A 22,649-nucleotide genomic window follows, 5' to 3' on the forward strand; every position below is an offset into this window, starting at 1 on the left:
TTCTCCCTAAACTGTCTTAGATTGCCTGGGAGAAAAGGTTGTTTCTTTTTTTGTTGTAATAAATCACCCGGGAGCGTTTAGTGTGCATGTGTAACTATTCATCTCAGGTTCGTATATATAGGCCAAACACTATTGCTGACATATCGCAGCCTGAGCAAAGAGCAAAGATTTACGGCTTAGCACCTCACCCCATCAAAGATACAACACGGAACATCTGCCCTACAGTACGGCGCATAACCTGAGCCCTAGCACAGATGCATTACTCCACTTCCCCTCAAGCACAGTCCTACAGGCAATCTCTATCCTAGACGCTATATGACATATAACCTCAAAGATCCTGTACAAGGTTCTCAAACCCAGCAAAGATAGTGCACTAAAGGCACACTGCACCCAAGATATGTTACTACACAGGAGTCACAGGACCCCTCAGGTGTTTTCCGCTGACGCTCCGCTCTGAGAGGAAATGGGCTCACCTCCGCGCCCGGGGGCAGGCTCTTCTTCCGCAGGGCGGGGGAGGGCTCGGCCGAGGCCAGGGAGCTCAGGCTGCCGTTCTTCATCCGCTGCACCGCGGGCGACTTGGGCTCGGGCCAATCAGGGCCAGCGTCTGTAACCGGGACAACAGAGCGGCGCGTCAGGACCACGCGGGGCTGCAGCACGGACAGAAGGAAGGAGGCAGAAGCAACCCGGACCGATGCACTGAAAGCCAGGCTCCGCTTCCCAATCCTGCATTGATTAGTTCAGTCTGGGAGCGCTCGACCTGCCAAGAGGCAAAAGAGAAGGACACCTGGGGGGCGTTCAGCACAGCGAGAAAGAAACAGGCTCCCCATGAAGACGTTGTTAATTGGCTCCCTCTGAAGATTTCATAACTCACACCATGCTTCCATTTTTGGAATCTTAACCTTATTTTGTGAGAGGATTACACAAAGGGTGCAAAGTTTAGTTATGTCTCCGGTGGGAAAGTAAAAGCATCGCTCATATGGCATTACATGTGAAGGAAGTACTTTTATTTTGAAATATTATGAACTTTGATTTATTTTCTAAAATATAAAGACAAAAAATTAATTAGTGATATATCAGAAATATATTTAGAATTTCTTTAAAAACATAGGCTGTAAATGTTCAGGAGTGAGATATTTTATCTTCCAAATAAACAGTGGTCCCCGTTATATATCTGAAATGGAAAATATCAAAAGACTAGTGGGTTATCAAGTTTTTCCAGCATACCCTTCAGTTTGTTGATGTGTAGGAAGAGGTGAAATGGGTAGGGACCATGCACGTGTGTATGTGTGTGTGTATGCATGTGTACAGACACTAGATGAAGCAACTACTCCTGTAGGTCACTCTGAACTGGTCTGAAAATCCAATCACCTTAATTATGTCAATGGCAAAATCCAATCATGGCCTAAACAGAGCAACATGATGTTAATTTACAGTTCATAACAACGCAGCCATGCAGCACACTCTGAAACACCCCATAATATCCACTTTTATTATTCACAACATTCAGAACGCTCCCGTTGGTGACACAAAAGCCCCTGCTGAAGTGAAAGCACCGCCCCGAGTCAGCCAGACCACGGGCAGTACCACGGGCAGCACCACCGCTCCGGACCTGGAATTCTGCTTCAGACAGTTAAACGCCATCACCAAAATGAGTCAAGGCTTCTGAGATGGAGAGAGGCAACCTCACTGGCCCTTCAAAAAAAAAAAAAAAGGAACAACTGCTGAAACACAAGCACACCTGTACTCTACGTGAGAAAAGATGGCCGCAACACACACCCATTTTTAAAAAACCCGCACGAGTGCTGATCTTTACCTCCGAGACCTTGAGCAATGCTTCCAGGAGCGGGTTACACATCAAATCCTGTGTGCCATGTTTGAGGGCATGGAAGTCAGGGGAAGAAGAAATAGCAGTTTTTCTGTTATCGGGCCATTATTTTCAGCTCAGTTATTTTCCTATGAAAAGAATGCATTGTGTACACTGTTCTGCCTCTGTGCATCCGCATATGTTACATCAATACAATCCTGCACCAGGGCTACTACTACCTGGCTTATATTCAGGTGAAACCATGAAAACATGATTATTAAATTATATATTTCATATTCACAATTTCATGTTTCACAGGATTTGGGACAATTCAAAGAAGGGAAGAAACTAAAAATGTGAAGAATTTCACTTTAGCTTTCATGTCTGAAGTAAAATGTATAAGGATTTTAGATAGGAAATATTGTAGGTTAAGTTCATTAATCCAAAATACACAGCTTAAGTTTGTGTAATAAGACTGCCATAGTAGCTCTCAAAATCCATGTTGGTGTGGCTAGTTTTGACTCGGTCTGACCTTAAGAAATCCTCCAGTCAAATGCATTTCCACACAAATTATTCACATTTGGGCTGCAATACATCAGGATCCAATTTAAGCCAGTGGGGGGACGAGGACCCTGTCAGGAGAGTGCGTTCCAGAAGGCCATCAGCTCAACCCCAGTTAAATTTAATGCATCTCATATTCGTAATGGACCGACCCGTTCCACTGAAGCAGCTGGAGTGGAGCCCGGAGCCCAGAGTGGGTCTGCCCTGATGGGGGGGGGGGGGGGGGGGGCTCTAATAACACATGCTTCCTGTCTGCCGGACCCTCAACATCCGGGTGCTGCAGTGGTCAGGGGGCTTCGGCCCAGCAAAGGACACTGCTGTCACATGCCTTACGAAGGTACTTTATGTCAAAGCCAATAGAAATAGTACTTACAATATGGAAGGACATTTTATACTATTACATGTATTATATATTACATGTATTCTACTTACGATTACATGTATTAACATGTTTCCTGAGAAAAGGCAATAATGTCACTAACATCTATCATCATCCGGTAACAGTAGCAAAAGGCAGCCATATGCAAATCAAGATGCCGTGCAGAAGCATGTAAGGTCAGGCATTTTACAGCTGAAAATGTCATCGATGATGCGCAACGTGCAAGACCTATGACCAGGCGGGTTCTGCGTTCTAATAATAATGAGGATATGATATCAGCAAACAGAACAGCAAGCATGGCAAGGCCCTGCCCTCGCCTCGCCTCAGTGGATGTGCTGCGACACAACAGCCTCTCTGAGGAGCGCCACAGACTCAGAACTTCCCTCAAAGAAAAATCACCTCAGAGCATGCGATAGCTTTCCGAACGGCAGGCCAAGCTAAAGAGTGTTCATTCATAGCCTCCAGGGCGCCGTGCAAACAAGCAGGCAAACCTCTTCAATCATCGACTCTGACACAATCCCTCAGAGAACCCTCCATATTCATTTAGTCAGCATAAATGAATAAAAACCATTACCGAAGAACCATCCCGTGCCATGTGGATTGAAATGTTAAATGGGAGACACTTCAGCCCCATGCGCTCCTTGTTGAATGATGCCACGTCAGGTCTGCCCCTTGCCCAGCAATTCTGCCAGGGTGTAGCACGTCTGGGTCACCTAGGAGATCCACTGGGCAGCAGCACCATGGTGATATGGCTGACATCATCACTCTAGAACCAGCCCTGTGGCAAAGTCACCCTGTAGCACCACCACATCTGTCGCAGTGGTGTGAAGACTCGGCACTGGCACCACACCCATCAAAAAAAACAGGAAGTGGAACAGAGCTGTTCAGAACGTGAACCCTGGCGGATTCTTTCTGCGCATCCTGCTCACAGTGCAGCATTGACACAGGGTACAGGAGCAGATTTCCATGCAGGACCGGGACATAACGCCCCCGTCTGTCCCAGATAGGGGGGGCCCAGACCGCCCCACCCTCCCACACCACTTTGGATGGCCTTCAACACATACAGAAGTCACCACCTTACGGCCGCTGGGGTTTTGCTTTCAAAAGGTCTTTATTTGTTCCATGTTGGCAGACAATTAGGCAGTAGGCACTGTAAATGATTTCTTTGGCATGAAATTAGTCCATCGTCAGTACATGCAGGCATACACACACTTCCGCACACACACAAACACACACTGAGCAGCGTTATGCCAGCTTGGACTGACCGAGACCATCTTGAACGCTTTGGCTCCTTACTGTAAACAGGCTGACCAGAAATAGCCCACCGTCAGGACTGTTTCAGGAGGGGTGGGGGGACAACAAACAAAACGAACATTCAAAAAAACAAACAGAATAAGACAGGCGACCAACACAACAACAACAAAAAAAAAACGGATTTTCGACATCTTTCAGCAACATTTATTGCATAAACTCAGGTGGATAGGTCCAGACAGACAGGGGCAGGAGTCACAGTCTACCTCCGCGTGGCCCTTGTTGGGCTCTGGGGGCGGGAGGCTCGATGTTGGGGGGCCCGGGGGGGCGAGCAGCGGGGGGCCCGGGGCCGACTCACCGGGGGGCGGGCCGCGGTTCTGGTTCTGCTGGGTCACCTGGGTGACGTTCTGATGCAGGATGTTCAGGCACTCCCCCAGGCAGCTGAGGGTGGCGGCCGAGGTGGCCTTGAGCAGCAGCAGGTCCTGGTCCAGGCAGGACAGCGGCCCGCGGGCAGGCAGCGACTCGATGGAATGCACCAGGCTCTTCTGCTGGCCCTCCACCTGGGTCATGATCTGGGACCGGGGGAACACAGCAGAGTCAGGATACGCCAAACTCACCCCACCCCTCCCTTTCCACTGCAGGGAGGAAATGATCAGCTGCTCACCAGCAAACATCTGCATGATGGATCAGTGCACCTTTTCTGAAAACCATGAGTTACCAGGACCCTGAATTCCACTAACTGCACTATTACCCTAACAACCAGTCATGGGTCCGCATTGCAATCTCTACTTTAGATGAGGGGGGAATAGGAGGATGAACAATTTTGATCCAGACTTCTGAGTTGTTTTCCCGCTGGAGTTTGTTTATTTCGATCCCCGTATGCAGGGATGAGTTATTATTCCTGTATGACTCACTCTTCAAGCATAATTTAGAAAATAACATGACACAAATTCGGCTGCACAGACAGTGATTCCTTGTGACAGCAGGTGTCTCTGCACAGCAGCATGAACACCTTGAATGTACACTGAATGTCAGATTAAATTTTACAGGAATTGTACAATGGAAACTGGCAACATGGAACTTTTGGAGGAGTCTCAGACACGAATGGGGGGGGGGTGATTTGTATTTGTGAGATGGGGGGGGTTTGACTTACCTGGAACACTGGCATATAGGAGTGGTCACCTGACACAAAAAATGGTCACGAATGATATGTTGGACCGAGAGCTTTCGGGGAACAACAATTTTTTAAACAAAGTTTAGAACTGAACACTTCACTCTACTTTGTCTCACAAGACCTTGTGAGACAAATAATTGTGCAATACTATAACCAAAGCATCTGTTTTCCTCAGTTCTGTAAACATAATATCCCTCAGCTAACATGGAACAAAACATTCAAGTTTCACAATCTGTATCAATTTTGGTTCAAACTAATTAATAGCAGATGAGTTCCTCTTCCAACTGATGACAGGAATTCTCCACAATAGTCATTTTAGTTAGGCTAAATGCACTGAACAGGAAAAGAGCACTTAACAGAAATACGCACTGAAAGGAAATACACATGTAAGAAAAATATACAATGAATAGAAACTGCCTTCGTGCTGAGCATAAAAGTATAGAATAGAAAAAAAAGCACTGAGCATAAAATGAGAGATGAATAGACATATCCCCTGAAAAGAAAAGGGCATTGAAGGAAATAAGGGTAATGCAGCTTCTTCTCAGCAAATGGGAATTGAAACCTCTCTCCACTGGACCAGAGCGGTACCCTGGGCTAAAGCCTCTTCACATTCAGTCCAGCTGGCTTTGTGCAGAAAGGTCAAGCGGAAAGCATGCACTATGCATGGCCTTTACACAGTTCACAGCGCTCCGACTTCACACACAGGTGAATATGAAGCACTGCAGCCTCTTTGGCAGTAATGCAACATCAGAGTTGATGTGCACATGTAAGGGTGAGTGCGTGTGGTATCGTGTGTCAGAGAGGGATCGGGGACTTTCCACACACCTGAAAAAAGCTATCGTGATCTTTCCCTTTGCATATTGACTCTGTTCTTTATCATTTTTATTCTTCTCATGTTGTCACATAGACAATATACATACACAGACACACACACACAACATACACAAGCACACAACGACTTATTGTTCGTTGCTTTGGATAAGCGTCCGCCAAATAAATGTAATGTAAAAAATGTAATAAACAGGAACATGAGGAAAAATGCATCATAAAAGTCCAAGAATGCAACATGTTTGTTAAAGGGGTTATCATCAGTGCAAAGACCCAATTCTCTGCCAGCAGTGTCCTAAGGTTTTCCCCACACACAGAACAGAACCAATCTGTCCATGCAGCACAAAAATTACTTGGTTATTTTCATTTATGAATTAGTATGTCATACTGTGCACACAGTGCTCAGCCAATCAGTGAGTTTTCACTCAACAGGTAATTCCCAGGCTACCACAAAACCAACAGGTACCAGGCAAGGGGACGAGCAGGAAGTCAACCTACACCAAACCGTTACTTAACTGTAATAAAACTCTCTTACAAGCAAAACCTCTCTTACAAGGTAATCCTTAATTCTGAAAAAAATACAAAAAAAAACCTTTGTATAATGTACCAACAGCTGAAAATATTGGCAAATCAGGTTTTGATCTCCCCTCGTCCCGAAAGTGCTCAGGTTTCCTGGAGGTCTTAAGGACATCTTAAAAATATGTGTTGTAAAACTATAATCACATCAGCCTTTATTAAAAACCACTTGAGTAAATGAATAATCTGTTGAATGGACCCTAAAGTTCTACTTCAAAAATTAGATCTCCACTGCACTGAATCTCTGCAAAGGAGAAATTGAATTAGCCTCAGTGTACATCAACTCATGAGTGAGCCTTTGTGAAAAATTAACCAGCAGAGCTGCTCACGTCAAATCAAATATCCACACAAATTCCTCTCCCCGCCCCTAAACTCCAGTTCAGAAGGAAACGGTTTACTGCACAATAAATAAATCCAAGCGTTAACTGAGGGCCATTAACCACCCATGAAATGCCATGTAATCTTGTGCGTTTCCCTTTTATCACGGCCACAGCTAAACTACCTGCTGCACTGGAGCTAAATGGCTCGAGAAGCACACGGCATCCCCTGAAAGCATCCGCTGTGTTCAACAAAGAAAACATTCACTAAAGGGGGATTGTGTAGCCTTACAAGGGGGTAGGCTCGGTTTGGACAGCCCTGCATTCGGTGTGTCCTTACTGGCATTCAGTCAGCCTGCTGGTCCAGATAAAGCTGCGATTGAGCTGCCTGTTTTCAGCCACGACCTGCGCGCTGCTGGGGCGTCCGATAACAGGTCCCCTCTTTCTCTCCCTTTCTCCCAGAGAGCAGTCAGCGTTACAGCAGGCTCGGTGTGCTGAAGGTCAGCAGGCCCCAGTCCGGTAACCGAGCATAAAGACGCTCTTTGTGCCACACAGACTCTGTAGAGAGCCCTGGAAACAGGACAACTCTGGATGGCTGACTTTAGACTTCTGGCCTTTGAAAAACACCATTTTACCTGCCAGAAACTGCTCTCTAAATTCTGTCTTTGCCTTGAAAAAAATTTGCTCCAAGTCCTGTCTTTACCTGGAAAAACCTCCCTCCACATACTGTCTACCTAGCAAAACCTTTCTCCAAACCCAGTATACCAGGCAAGAAACTCTAAAGCCAAATCTTGGCTTTATTTAAAGCAAGATATTTTTCCAATGACAGCCAGCAGGACTGGTTTTGTAGCATACAATACATTACAGGCATTTAGCAGACGCTAATCCAGAGCAATTTACACAACTTTTTAGATAGCACATTTACACTGCATCCACTTACACAGCTTGATATATACTGAAGCAATTCAAGTTAAGTACCTTGCTCAAGAGTATAACAGCAGTGTCCAAGCTGGGAATTGAACCGTTTACCTTTAGGTTACAAGATCAGCTTCTTATCCATTATATTTCATCTCTCTCCACATGACAACCCTCTCCAGTGTATTTCTCAAACACAGACAAAGGGAGGGGGTTTTTCCACATATGGGCATCATCTTGGATCAGTGGTTAATTCATGGTTCATTCCACACAATGCAGATGCAGTATTCGATGCTTTACAGAGCCCTTTGTGGACAAAGGCAATGTCATGTAGAGACTTTGTGTATGAAATGACTAACGCTTTGTGCAATTCCAGAATGCTACTGACCTTTCACACGTAAATCTCTAACACGGTTACCTTGATGCTGAGATGTTAAAGTCACTCACTGAAGACATTATATACACTAAGCGGATTACTGAAGCCATCTTTTAGGTTTACAAACACTTGAGGTGGAAAAGCAATTATATGATAAACTTTAAGTGGACTATCAGCATACTTGACAGGTTGGATAAGTGCTTTAAGAAGTAGCCCTTCACTTAAGTTTTACATTTTTCTCAGTGCAATCGTTTCTAATTGAGGCTGGTGATTACTGGACTCCCTAGCTTATAATTTAAAGAGCCGATAATCACATTTAAATTATATTCAAAGTTTAGAACAAATGATGATTGAATCCAGTCAAGGACTCAACCTTGCATCATTCAACAGGCAGATATTTATTTTCTTGCTGTAACATCCATAAAAATTCCACCATAACAAACAGATGAATGTGATCCTGAAGGGCAGTAAAAAAACAACACTGCATCCACACGTCAAAGAGAAGCATGCAGCTTGCTGACAGAGACAAGACAGTTGCTGAATACAGCTTAAAAATAAGGCAATTCTGCTAGATTTAACAGAATATTACTCTATTGCCTTATTCTGCCTTATACACCCTTGGCTAAATCGGCTTCATTCAAATACACTAGCAAATCCATCACACAGATGCAAATTTTTTTGAAAGACTGCAAAAATAACTCTGAGTCAACATTCTACCTCTTAATCTTCAGCTGATTTCACAGTTTGTGCTTTTTATATTATTTCTTAAATTAGAAGACAGCCAAGCTTTATAATTCAGGTTGCCAACAAATCATAAATTTGCAAAATTTACTTCCAAGGAAAAAATGTGCAAAGTCAAAAATTGTCATCAAATATTTCAGCTTTTCAGGATGAGCCATCCATTTTAATTCAAAATAAATAAATATATAACAATAAAATCAAACCTTTACAAAAGACCTATGCCAAAGCCAGCACAGAAGCTAAGCCCACTACATTTCTGCAGAACTTGCTGAGCACAGCTTCTCTGTTTCTTAGTGAAATATTGTCAACGGTGTAGCACCATTATATTTCACTTTTGGCGTACAAAGCTCAGTGCTGCTATTAGTGATGCAGCGGAGACATAACTCTCATTTTCCCCACTTACGGCCACCTGACAGAGCCTACAGACCTACACTTGGATTGATCTTCAGTATGGGGTTCATTCAAATTCCCCCATTTCTACACACGGTGTGGGTTTGTGCACCGATTCAGAAACAGCAGGAAGAGTAGGCCTAAGCCTGAACCCAGAACTGAACCTGAACTGAAGAGCTAAGCGAAGTGCTCAGCAGCAGCACACACCTTTTCCACACTAGGCATCTGAGGGGCAGGGATGCAGTAAAAGCAGGCGGGCAGGCAGACGGCTCATTAAACATGCGCAGCGGCCCCTACCTCTTTGACCTCCATGAGCCTCCCAGGGTACTGGTTTTTAGCCCTTCGGGCGGCGGCCGGTGACTTGTGATGGGTGATGGTGACGATGTTATTGGGCGCCCCGGGGTGGACCGAGTGTCTCTGCGTCCCGGGCGAGGAGGAGGGAGGGAGGAACACAAAGCTGTGGGTCCGACCAGATGAGGAGGAGGAGGAGCCCTAAGAGAGGAGGAATCATGAGTCAGAGCCGCCCTGTGGCCCTGAGCCCACTGAGCACCTCAGGCCCCTGCAGCTTCAGTAGGTCATTGAAACTGAAAACTCTAAGGCACTTCAGGTTTGGTCCTGGAGGCGTATTTGTTTGTTCATCTTCAAACTTAGAACTGAGTAGTAGTTGGCTAAGGAGCTGGGCTTCAAACCATGATTGTCTGATTCTCAAGTGGTGCACTGTGGTTTGCACCCCCGTGCAAGATACTTCATCTGAATAATTTCACAAAATATTAACCTTTACAAATGTAAAACACCTAAAAGCATAAGCTATGCAAGTCGGAACGGATTCAAGTGTCTGCCCAGCAAATAAATCATGTCATTTCTAGACAGATCTTTCTTAATATTCCATAAAATGAAGACAAGAGGAGATTCACAAAATGATTAGAAGCCTCTGCACTGCCACCGCTGTCTACCAAACTTCAGCTCAAGGTGACTCCATTTTAAATGTTCCAAAAGCCTTTCCCAGGGGTAAAGTAGACACGTTCCTCACTGATTTCTCATTGGCAATCCCCCACTTGCTTCCTTTAACTTTGACAGATCTCTGATTTGGGAGGGGATAAAAGGAAGTCTGGGCACAGTGGAGACGGAACAAAACAAGTCTCTCTGAGCATCGCTCACCCAAAGAGAAAGACCACGCCTCAAAACTGAAACGGCTATCTGTTCCAGACTGGGCCCAACACATAAGCAACTTAATTTGACTCGAACGGTACTACTATGTCCCTCTTAAAAGCGTTTCAGCTTTTCTTATTTCCAATTTGCCAGCAAGGCTCGCCTTGCCTCTCCAATGGAATACAAACACGTACTTGAGACTGAAATACTTCACTTGGACTGGGGCCATAGCTCTGCAAATGTAATTTCCTTTGTGGGAAAAGGCCTGGGAAAACAGCCTGTCCCTAAGAGCGTCTTAATGGCCTGGGGCAAAACCGAACCAATAACGGGCACCGCTGGTCCCAGCTGCTGTGCAGGGAGCACGAGCAGAAATCATCCCTAAGCTAATAAGGGGAATGGATGCACGGCGACTCCCTAATCGCCTTGCTCAGCATTTATAACCGCTCTGAGGTCCAGTCCAGGTCTTTCCGCCAGAAAATGCACTGCATGCAGCACCATATGTGCAGGTCTGGATATGTGCAAAGAGGTAACCGGCATATGTTCACAGATGTAAGCATTTGTTTTGAGTCCCGTATGTACATATTTGTTCAGGCAAGCAAGGGCATAACTAGTGTATAAAGATGCCAACAAGGATGTATGCGTACTATGCACGCATACACAGTGTATATAGATGTACACAGGTGTGTGAGGGTATACATACAGTGTATAGAGAGGTGTACAGGCACGTACAGGTTTGCAGTGTATACACATACATGCAGGGATGTATAGGCAGATATATCTAGTGTAAATATATATTGATCTGATCTGGTATGAAAAAGGGTAATTAGTGCATGGAGATGTGCACACATGTCCCTGCTGAAGAGGTCACTCACCATTCCCTCCTGGCCATTCCCTGTCTTCTCCACATAGAGGTGCTCATCGGACCCCTTCAGCTTTCGCAGCTGAATCAAAAAAAAAGAAGAAGAAGTGTAGTAGCCTTCCTCACACATCAAAGTGATCATTTACTCAGCAACAGCATTTACTTCGGTTAGCGTGACATCATCTGAGCAGGCTTAATTAAGGCTGGAATTCTTGCAGTAGTACTGAATTTAGCACCTGGGTGCAGCTCAGGAGAAGGCTGATTAGCTGCGAAAGCCTCAGTGCAAAACGAGCAAACAGCTTCAAGGTCTCGTTTCGCGACCGCAATCTGTGTTTACTTTTTAAACCTGTCAGCTGAGTAAAAACAAAAAGGGCAAAGAGGCAAACGATACTGAGCGTGAAGGCGCCGCGCTCCAGCGCAGTCGTGCGTGCGGCACACGTGCACGAGGCAGCGCAGCGGCTACACGAGGGACTCCCGCCAGGGATGGAGACGCCGCCCGTGCAGCATGGAGACTGGTGTTCCCGGGCAGGCCCGAGGACAAAGCTACCGCAACATACACAACACACCATCCCATTACACTGTTACTACAACATACACAACACACCATCCCATTACACTGTTACTACAACGTACACAACACACCATCCCATTACACTGTTACTACAACGTACACAACACACCATCCCATTACACTGTTACTACAATGTACACAACACACCATCCCATTACACTGTTACTACAACGTACACAACACACCATCCCATTACACTGCTACTACAACGTACACAACACACCATCCCATTACACTGTTACTACAACGTACACAACACACCATCCCATTACACTGTTACTACAACGTACACAACACACCATCCCATTACACTGTTACTACAACGTACACAACACACCATCCCATTACACTGCTACTGCAATGTGTAACACACCATCTCATTACACTGCTACTGCAATGTGTAACACACCATCTCATTACACTGTTACTAAAATGTACACAACACACCATCCCATTACACTACTACTGCAATGTGTAACACACCATCTCATTACACTGTTACTACAACGTACACAACACACCATCCCATTACACTGTTACTACAATGTACACAACACACCATCCCATTACACTGTTACTACAACGTACACAACACACCATCCCATTACACTGCTACTACAACGTACACAACACACCATCCCATTACACTGTTACTACAACGTACACAACACACCATCCCATTACACTGTTACTACAACGTACACAACACACCATCCCATTACACTGTTACTACAACGTACACAACACACCATCCCATTACACTGTTACTACAACGTACACAACACACCATCCCATTACACTGCTACTGCAATGTGTAACACACCATCTCATTACACTGCTACTGCAATGTGTAACACACCATCTCATTACACTGTTACTAAAATGTACACAACACACCATCCCATTACACTGCTACTGCAATGTGTAACACACCATCTCATTACACTGTTACTACAATGTGCACAACACACCATCCCATTACACTGCTACTGCAATGTGTAACACACCATCCCATTACACTGCTACTGCAATGTACACAACACACCATTACATTAAACTGCTACTGCAATGTGTAATACACCATCCCATTACATTGCTACTGCAATGTGTAACACACCATCCCATTACACTGCTACTGCAATGTACACAACACACCATCCCATTGTGTAACACACCATCCCATTACACTGCTACTGCAATGTACACAACACACCATTACATTAAACTGCTACTGCAATGTGTAACACACCATCCCATTACACTGCTACTGCAATGTACATAAATGTCTTTCCTGTAAGCATGGTCTGCAAGACCACTCTCCAGATACAGTGAGCTCAGGGTTGCTGTGCCAACACAGTAACCGCCCAGTCACAGCCCAAAGACAATAATCTGCAGACCCTCTATCCTGATACCATAACCTGCAGGCTCACCATCCTGACAGAGCAGCCTGCAGACTCACTTCATATTCAGACTTCATATTTAATGTGCAAATATTCGAGGCAGGTTTTTTGTTTAGCCACCGAAGTGCTGGCGATGCTAAACCTAAGCACTTTACCTCATAAGCGGCTTTATATTTTTCAGTGGCAATAAAATATGTCTGTGCAATTGGAACCTTTGTACAGTATAAAAACCTCCTGAGACAGGCAGTATCTGTGACATCGCCGGCACGGGGGAACTGGCGCTCGATCACGAAGGACACAGAAAACCTTTAGCACCTTTCGGCCCCTAACTACAGAAGTTTGCCCGGCTGAGGAAGCAGCCTGATCAGCAGGGCAGTCTGGGTGGCAGACAGTGACTTATGCCACGTTTGACCTTTGGCAGCCCCGGAGCGGTCGATAAAGCATTTGGAGACGGAACAGCGGGCGTGGCTCAGGCTCACATGCCGTCGCCAATGGACCCTGGCACAGGTCCGCACTCCTCATTACCGCTGCCTGGGATGTTATTGAAACAGACTGCCTGTCTGGGCCTGGGTGGGGTACGGGGGCGGGTGAAGGGGAGAGGGGGGGTAGCGGGGAGGAGTGTGGGAGGGCCGCCAGGGGAGAAGTACAGACATTTCTGGATCGAGAAAAGAGAACCGTGAGGAGAAATTAACTGTTGCCGGTGGCTGTGAATATTTTTGAACAGCTTAATAAGCGATAATAAGCAGCTTCGGCTTGGCGGACAGCTGCAGAAACACCTGCATAAGCACGCCACTGCGCAGAGCCTTGCAACATGGCAGCGCCCCACAGGTGTCGCTCTGTGCTGGTCCAGCACAGTGGTGCTCTGCTCCACGTTTCTGGGCCCTTGTGCGAGTACACATTTCTGACCACTTGCGCGTTTAACTAGTTTACCTAACTGTGTCTCTTCCATTCTTACATTGTTACCTGCTTGTAGACCTTTATGTTTAATCCTTGTGTCGTCTACGTTGGCTTTTATTTTATTGCTGCGATTTATCCTCGTTAGCCAAGCTATTATTGTAATAATTTAAATATAAAAGGCACTGTGGATATGAAATCTGCTGTCTGTGCACAAAACGTATGTACTCATTCTTTACTGGAAAATCTCACTGCTGGGTTAAGTTGGTTCACTTTAAATTAATCCCTCCTTAGAATGTCTCTCGTCAAGTTCAGACCACTTTCAGCATTTGTGCTGCAGTCTAATACACACATCCTCGTGTGCCCAATATGCAATGCACTCAGGAAGCTAGGCTAAGGTTAGGGCTAAGGCTTGAATGATGGCTGTACGTACCTTCGCACTGCTGTCAGAGTGGCGTCTGGCACAGGTCTGCAGCTGATTCATCCAGAACTGCTGCTCCTTGGCATCAGATGCTAGACACACAAGAGCATGAGATATCATTTTTACATAATTTTTTACAATTTTCACCACTGTGAGAGGTGACATACATATTCAGTCCTCTACCAATGAACGGAGCTCAGAATTTGCTTCAACCAGGTAACACAGCCCCAATCCTAACCCCACCTATTATAAGAAATAAGAGAATGAAACGCGTCCCTCAAACGCTCCTTATCGAAGTTCCAACCACTATCAGCAGTTCTGAAGGGCAGAGAAAGTCACAACGATTATCACAGCAATCTACTTCAGCACACAGTCTATGCCTAAAAGACACAGTAAGTTTGAACCATTTAGTTTTCGGCAGCATCTAAAGCCCTTTAGTCAAAGCGACAATACTCAACTCCACAAAGTAATTAAGGGATTTGCTTTCTACAGTCAGAAAAGGCCCGGCATTTGAACACAGACAATGGAAAATCACATAAAACCCATTTTTCCAAATCTTTTGTCAGCAGCCTGCAGAGGCCCTACAAGTTGTACAGGCTGATGCTGGGATGTGGAGGCAGAACACATCAGCTAAATGACTACGCCATCGCCTTCTGTTCTCTCTCTTCAGATGTAGTGCCTGTCAAGAAAGGGCCCAATGGTACATGCTAATCCCTCTTCAGGCTGAATCCACAGTGTTGAATCCACCACCTGCTACAGCCTCTGTATCCGATTGTACAAAGTCAGACACAGAATTGGCCAAATTGAAACTACAGATCAAACTGAATCTACGTGGACAGGACTTTCCACATTATTTACATACATCCTAAAGTAAAATTGAACCCATCACCACCTGAGAACTCTTCCATGATGGCGGCAATGCAATGGACTCCTCACCAAATAAAATCGTCTGACTGACCAAGTGGTCAATTGAGCTGTGCTAACCTTGGGAGAAAAGTTCACAACACAAAGAGTCCGTAAGATCAGACAGTACGGATCAGGAAGAAAGCAGATTTGAGACAGCCATTCAGGACAAAACTAAACTGACAAAACAAAGCCTGAGGACAGAGCGCAGGAGGTAGAGGAGAGAACTTGTCACTGTCAAGCAAGTAATAAGGGTGGTGACACCCCAGAGATCAATCAGTTGGCAGTGTATTAGTGCACGCCAGACTCATGCTTTTCTCCCCTTCTATGGCTGCTTCACACAACAGCATCAGTATGTGTATTGGTTACAGACAGCCAGGAGCAATTGGTTTGAATATGGGGTTGCTTTTATTGAAATGAAACCAAGTTCCCATCCCTGACGTTTTGCTAAAATCTATCAGGAAGCTCACAAAAGAAACAGACACTACTGAATTAACAAGCAAATTAACTCATCCTATCTTTCTGTCACTATATTTATGACGAAAATATGATAAATTATAAAGCTACAGAGGATTCATTTGTTCCAAACATCAATTCAAGTCAGTTCCAGGCACTTTCTAAGCGTGAGCAGATGCTTCATACAAAGAGAAGCTCTTCTCGATCAAAAATAGGCGGTTTCCAGCTTTGTCAAAGTTTTAAAAAACTCACTTCCTCGATCCCAGCTGTGAGGCTCTTTCCCCAACCAGACGCGGCTTCTTCAGCTTAATAACCGACTCCCTGAAGATGCTGCATAACACACCCCCCACTTCCTCCTCTTTACAAAACTGCTCGGCTCTGTTTAGAAAGACAGCCATGGATTCATTCACTTTCATGCACACAGGCTGTGCTCTTCCTCTGAAGAACCACTCTGTTCTAACCTCATTCATTTTCCCAGCTATACAGAACCTGACAGCTGTTCTCAGCACTGCCCAAAACCCTCAACAGCTTCTTATAAAATAATCCTGCCTTAAGAGGACAAGCTGTGCCACTCCTTATCAAAGGGAAATCTTGGTTGGATTTAAATATTGCCTTTGCAACAATTGCACTTAATTAGTGGGCAGTAATGAACAAGGGATGAAACTGCACTCGTGAAAGCTCATTCTAATTTGCACTTGTCTGTGAAATAACCCTTATATTATTTTTGAGTCACTGAGACTGACACAGCATGTGAAATCAAGGATCAAGATCACCTTAACTGGAAATCAAGCTCATATTGTTGTTTCTAGAGGGGAAAACTCAGACAAACAAGCAACAAAAAATTACAATTACAAATACCTTTTCTAGCAGCATTTCTCCAAATTGTCGAGCGGTTGCAGTACCTCATCAAAGAGGGTACTGCTGCCCTCTTCTCAATATTTCCTTCTGCCCCACCCTGTCACAGTAGCCACTTTCTGTTACACAACATGTTTACTCAGCTAAAAATGTCCTCCATAAGACAGCTTTAATCTTCGAAGCTGAGAGCGCAAGAACGTCTGTAGTCTCATAAGACTTTCATGTTTCCCACCCTAAAATCGGCAACTGTGACAAAGCCAGATATTTTAGAGGTTTTAAAGAGGGAGCACCAGTGGAGTACCTGAGGGTTGCAATTTTTCACAATTACATTCTCTACTGCCCATGTTTCAAAGACACATGGAGTGGAACGTTTAACTTGAGCTGATACAAAGCTATTATTTTGTTCTGTGTTAACCTGAACGTACAGGTAACCTGCGCTAGCTTTTTATGAACTAGTATACCGCCCCTACAGTTGCATGCAAATGTGCCCAAATACCTTTGAGAAGAATACAGGCCACAAATGCAAACTACTGACAAGATCCTTATCACAGGTGTACACCCACGCAGGCACCCACAGAGCATGTGCAGAGGGGCCAATCTTTTTGATGACAGAGGGCGCTCTCTCAGAGGAGATGGGAGGGGAATGTAATTAAGCTGAAGTCATTAAATAATGTGTTAGGGTGGGCCTGTCTGACTGTTTTTTACCAGGACTGATGACCAGGACATTCTTACTCTTGAAAAACTTGGGAGCATACTTTCTTTTAAAAAGGCAAAAAATCTCATTTACATTCACTGTTAAATCAGGCTTTGGGCATGTAACTCCAGCTCACAGCAAATCTCACATTAATAATAAAATATCCTTTTCAGCCTATGCTCACTGTGTGCAAAGGGAATCTGTAACCAATACACGGCTGAAGAGCTGAGCAGAAGTGTTATGGAAATTAAGTAACATCTATCACGCTTCATTAATTAAACAATGAAACAGAATTGCGATATTAAATTCTTTTTTATGATTTGGACCCTTGCTACATGACAGAACAGGACTCTAGAGTAACCATAGAGAACTTCATTGTGAGGAAATTAACATTCACAGCCAATAATTTCATTGTATTGTTACTGTTTATAGAATTTAACTATTTTCACCTTGAAATGGACCTAAAATGGTCTCCCCTCTAACACTGCCAAGCCCCAACAGTCCTCATTGTCAAGGAGGATTTTGGGATGGAATCTTCACCTTCCTTTGCCTTAGAGAATATCATAACAAAATAAACATGAGAACAAGGCACATTTAGATATCTGCTTCCTGAATCACTCACACGATTGTATTACGATAGCACAGAACACTGCCTTTTTAGCCTCTCCAGAGCAACTAAACTGGAAACCGCTGAGTGTAAAAACCTTGAACTTTCTTCTTGTGACCAGCCAGGGTTTCCATGACAACCCTCTAAGAGCACAGCTCTCAATCAAGACAGTGACCTCTTAATTGCTGAACATCCCTTTGACCCTCCCTTGCAATGCCATGAAATTGCACCATTATGTTAGTGAAGCCCGGTGCATACACAGGAAACAGTCGATACGATACGCCCAATAGTATTGATTGAGCGCAGTGAGCAACACGCTGTGGAGCTATCATTCGGCCTCAGCTCAATATGGGCCCCGCCGGGTCAAGGTAAAGGGGAATTATTTGGATGCATCCCTCGCGTTGCGTTGAGGGACGGTCCTGAGGGTGGTGGAGAGCGACAGAGAGAATCTCTTTCTCATCACAGGAACACAGCATGCACCACCAAACCAGCGAACTGGTAAAATTCCACTTGACCCAGGCTTCATCAAAAGCTAGGACAGCAGGGCCTGGAAAAGCTCAGCAGGGCATATCGATCATGCAATTAACCCCCTACCCCGACCCCGAGCTGCAGGCACAGTGACGAACAGCAGCAGGGATGACTTCAGAACAGGGCTCCTGGTGCTGCAGAAAACATCCACACACAAGCTTGGCAGCAGATCCATTGATCCCGCAACAGCTGACCCACAGCCTCATAGCTTTGAGGGCAGCAGTGGAAAATGTTTCATTTTTAACAGGCAAGGCTGAATCCAGTGGTCCTCGCCGAACGAACAGTTTAACCAGGGTTGACCTCACTGTTCAGAGGGAGGAAGAGGGACAATGAAGTGGCCTGGGGGGGGGGTGTAAGGAATGAGAGGTCCCATCTCCCCTGGGGTGCAGCGTACCTCTGAGTTTGTACAGCTCCCCGTTGGTCGAGTGGACGGTGAACATGTGGGGCGCCTCATCACTGTGCGCCACCACCGCCCCGATCAGGGGCAGCGAACCCCGCGGCTTCTGGCTCTTCGCATGCTCGTTGACAAAGTACTGCAGCTGCCCCAGCTCTGGGTCCAAAACAAAGTACCTGCATGGAGAGAGGGAATGGGAGGAAGAGAGGGAGAGAAGCCAGAGGGATGGAGGGGGGGAGACAGAGGGGCAAAGGGCTAATCAGTTACTCATGATCAACTTCTGATTTCACAAAGAAAGGATATTTACAAAAGGAGCAAATTTGGAAGAATGACACATCGTACGACATAAATCATTTACGCAAGTAAGACCATAAATAAGCTCTCAGGCTGCTTAACACATTTTACCAACACAAGCAGCCATATGTGACCATTTTTGAGTAGAAACAACAGTTCTTTGTCAACAATTTAAAGCTGTGAATGGGTACCACCTCCGCTTGCTATTAACAGATGGGTTGCAGTTCAGCATTGATTTTTAGCCACAGCTTTACTAAACTAAATATAGCAGCAAAGGAGAGTGTGATAAGACCACCTCTTTGGTGGCTACCTGTGAATCACTCAGTGATATCACACCCTCAGTGCTTGAAGCCCATTGGTTCCATCTGCATTCCTGGCTACATAAGGCCAGAGGCAAGCTTAACTCGCCTTATAAAGAAATTATCTGTTGCTCCGGGCCTGAATAGAGAAGCGCATTTATTGACTGTTCTCTTGGAGCTGGTTGTGTGATCGGTTCTGGGTCAATACCACACACGGAGGAAGCCTGTCCTACGAGGCTGAGCGCTCCAGTTACTCTTCCTTCTCTCTCGTCTCTTCAGTTGGAACCCTGCCTTCTGCGTCACTGTCAGTACTGTGACCCGTAAATGCACGCTCGCCGTCTGAGGGTCACAACGAGCCGTCTGACCCAAACTGGCGCAGAGATGTCTCGCTGCCTCTCTCTACCTCTGTCTGCCTCTTTCTCCTTCTGCCTCCCTCTCTCCTTGACAGAGATACTAGACATTCTGTTCAGCATATTTTATCCACTCTCTGTTTCAAACGTCCTGGGAAAATATCAACGAAAATGACTGCTTCCCCCAAGGTCAATGAAATTCATGCGCATCGCTGTGTGATGAAGCAAGAAAAAAAGGATTTCAAAAAGTGTAAGGCTGAATGCAAATTGATAAGACATGTTAATTAGGCCATCAAGAAGTAGGCTTTAGAAAAGAGAGAAGCAGACACTCATTGCAGCATTTTTCTTCCCCTCGCTACCAATAAAATGACTTGCATTTATAATCAAGTCAGGGCTTCAATCACGTAGAGGTTGTACCCATACTTATCCAGCATCTACTGAGAAATGAATCAACTCTTGTGACCAAGTAAAGAAAAAATCTGTCACCACAGATTTAAAAATAAGCAATTCCACTGAAATTAGGCCTATATACCGAATCCACAAACAAACAAAACTAAAGTAGAAGTACTTACTACTTAAAATACTGAGACAGGGCTTCCATACTTGAGACAGTGTAACATGGTTAGTCATATAGACCATCTGAATGGCCCTGGTCACAAACCACATGTATGATGTGACCATTCCATGCAGAAAGTGCACAATATGACAAAGAATAAGGAACCATGCCAATGCATAGTGACAGCATATCCAAATCATGTTCAGAGTCAGGAGAATTCATATTTTTCCATTTTTTATCAGTTCAACAATTTGTAATTGGCAATAATTGTGTTTTTCTGAGGCACTATGATACCCTCTCACAAAGAGCCCAATACACTTACATCTGGATCCACCAATAGAGACATGCTAACTTTTGATTGGCTCACACTTAATCACTAAGAAACAACCTTTAGACTGTATGTATAGAAGTACAGAACACATCCTCACTGCAATCTATGACAGTTGTCCAGGCAACCAACCTTGGGTCACTGCATACACTTCTCCCCGTGCACAAATATGTAATGACGTCCTCATGAGTATCATACTGTATGATCATGCTGAAAAAACACTAGCCAGCTGCGTCGTGTACCACACAACACAAAATCCATGAATAGAAACATACACTGCCTTCAGGGAATTATTAGGCTGTTTGCTGAAAAACCATGTGTCATAACTTGTAGCTTATATCTACTTGAAGTATGAAATTAACTATGATTTAAGATTTAAGATTTTCTAGAAGAATCCATAGAGAGTGCTTAGTGTGAACAGTCAAAGGCTCTGAGAGTAAATGATCTACTAAATTTTTCCATCCATCATCCAACTTTATACTTTCCCTATGTTTATCCTACTCATAAACCACTCAGAATATCCTTACAATAGCATTTGTACAGATATACATTCATTTATTTGAGTTTAGTGAGTTGTTTGTCTACATCCACCGGAAACAAAACAATTATTTAGACTTCAAAATCAAAAATCACAGTAAAAACACAAATGACTAATATCACTCAGTCATGGGACTTTTGTTTACTACATGCTATTTGGCTGCAGGATAGGGTCAAGAATGTCTGACTCTTAACACTAGGTTAATTATTACTGATGTGCAAGTGGGACACAGGCCCTGAGCGAGGGATTCATTAGCATCTGTCTCTGGCATAACAACATAAACAGCAGCAGCACTAACTAAATCCTGGCATCTCATAACATCTGCATCAAAACTGAGGTTCAGCTGTGAAGGCCCAGCCTGTTATCCAAGGACTCATCAACGGCAATGAGCCGGGTATGTGATGTAGGTGGCAATACTTCCCACTGAATGGCCATAGAGAGCTTGTACGGTCCCCTTCCCCTCTATACTATGGCCGCTGAACCAGATACTGAAATGGGAATGGTTATAATGAAAACTGTGCACCTCATTAGCCCAAAAGGACACACAAGGTCCTCTCTCAACTCGAGTGACAAACACATACAGCCCCACAGTCCGCCCTCTTCTTTATCAACACGTGTCTGCATGTGTGTGCGTGTGTGTATGTGTTATATTTAAAATGTTTATAGTCATTTCATGTACAGTAACTACCGATTAACCCATAACATTTTGCTTAATCACACAGTAAGACACTGACACACGTCCACAGCTCTCAAACATTGGTCCTGCCCATGTACCAGACATTTCACTATAGAATTTGAAGACAAGTTAACTGAGCTATCTATGAGGTTATACAGGTAAAGTACATTACCTTACTCCTAAAGTAATAGGTTAGTGATATAAACATGTGACTAGAGAGTTACTGGTTTATAACCCCAGGTCTGATATTGACAATGTTCAGCCATTTACTTAGCCACAATTGCTTCATTAAACATCCATCCAGCCAGGCAAGGAGTGACATGTAATCTACGCATTTAATAATGCCATTTGTTTTGCCACTGGAATAAATAACACCAAATAACAAGAAGGGGATCCAACATGGTGATTCATCATCACAGTAATGTGTGTAACCAGACATGTCACAGTTGCCGCTGAGTGATAAATAAACATCACAATAAGGAGTTTCAGTACAGTGAAGAACAGACGACAGCCAGGTTGTTGCCTTCTCCAGCACACTGCCAAATAACTGTTTACAACACAAACA

General features: G+C 44.6%; 1 protein-coding gene across 1 annotated transcript in view; it reads right to left on the reverse strand.

Moving 5' to 3' along the window:
* Window positions 1-22,649, reverse strand: part of LOC135261422 (oxysterol-binding protein-related protein 10-like) — a 60,174-nt gene that overhangs the window by 32,141 nt on the left and 5,384 nt on the right. Inside the window, exons 2-7 of the mRNA XM_064347712.1 lie at window positions 19,044-19,219; window positions 14,619-14,698; window positions 11,334-11,402; window positions 9,610-9,804; window positions 4,354-4,567; window positions 474-604 (exon numbers count right to left, since the gene is read on the reverse strand). Of these exons, the coding sequence (XP_064203782.1) occupies window positions 474-604; window positions 4,354-4,567; window positions 9,610-9,804; window positions 11,334-11,402; window positions 14,619-14,698; window positions 19,044-19,219 (865 nt within the window). The remainder of the gene's footprint in view (window positions 1-473; window positions 605-4,353; window positions 4,568-9,609; window positions 9,805-11,333; window positions 11,403-14,618; window positions 14,699-19,043; window positions 19,220-22,649) is intronic.

This window comes from Anguilla rostrata, chromosome 8 (genome assembly GCF_018555375.3).
Source record: "Anguilla rostrata isolate EN2019 chromosome 8, ASM1855537v3, whole genome shotgun sequence".
NCBI classification, from domain to species: Eukaryota; Metazoa; Chordata; class Actinopteri; order Anguilliformes; family Anguillidae; genus Anguilla; species Anguilla rostrata.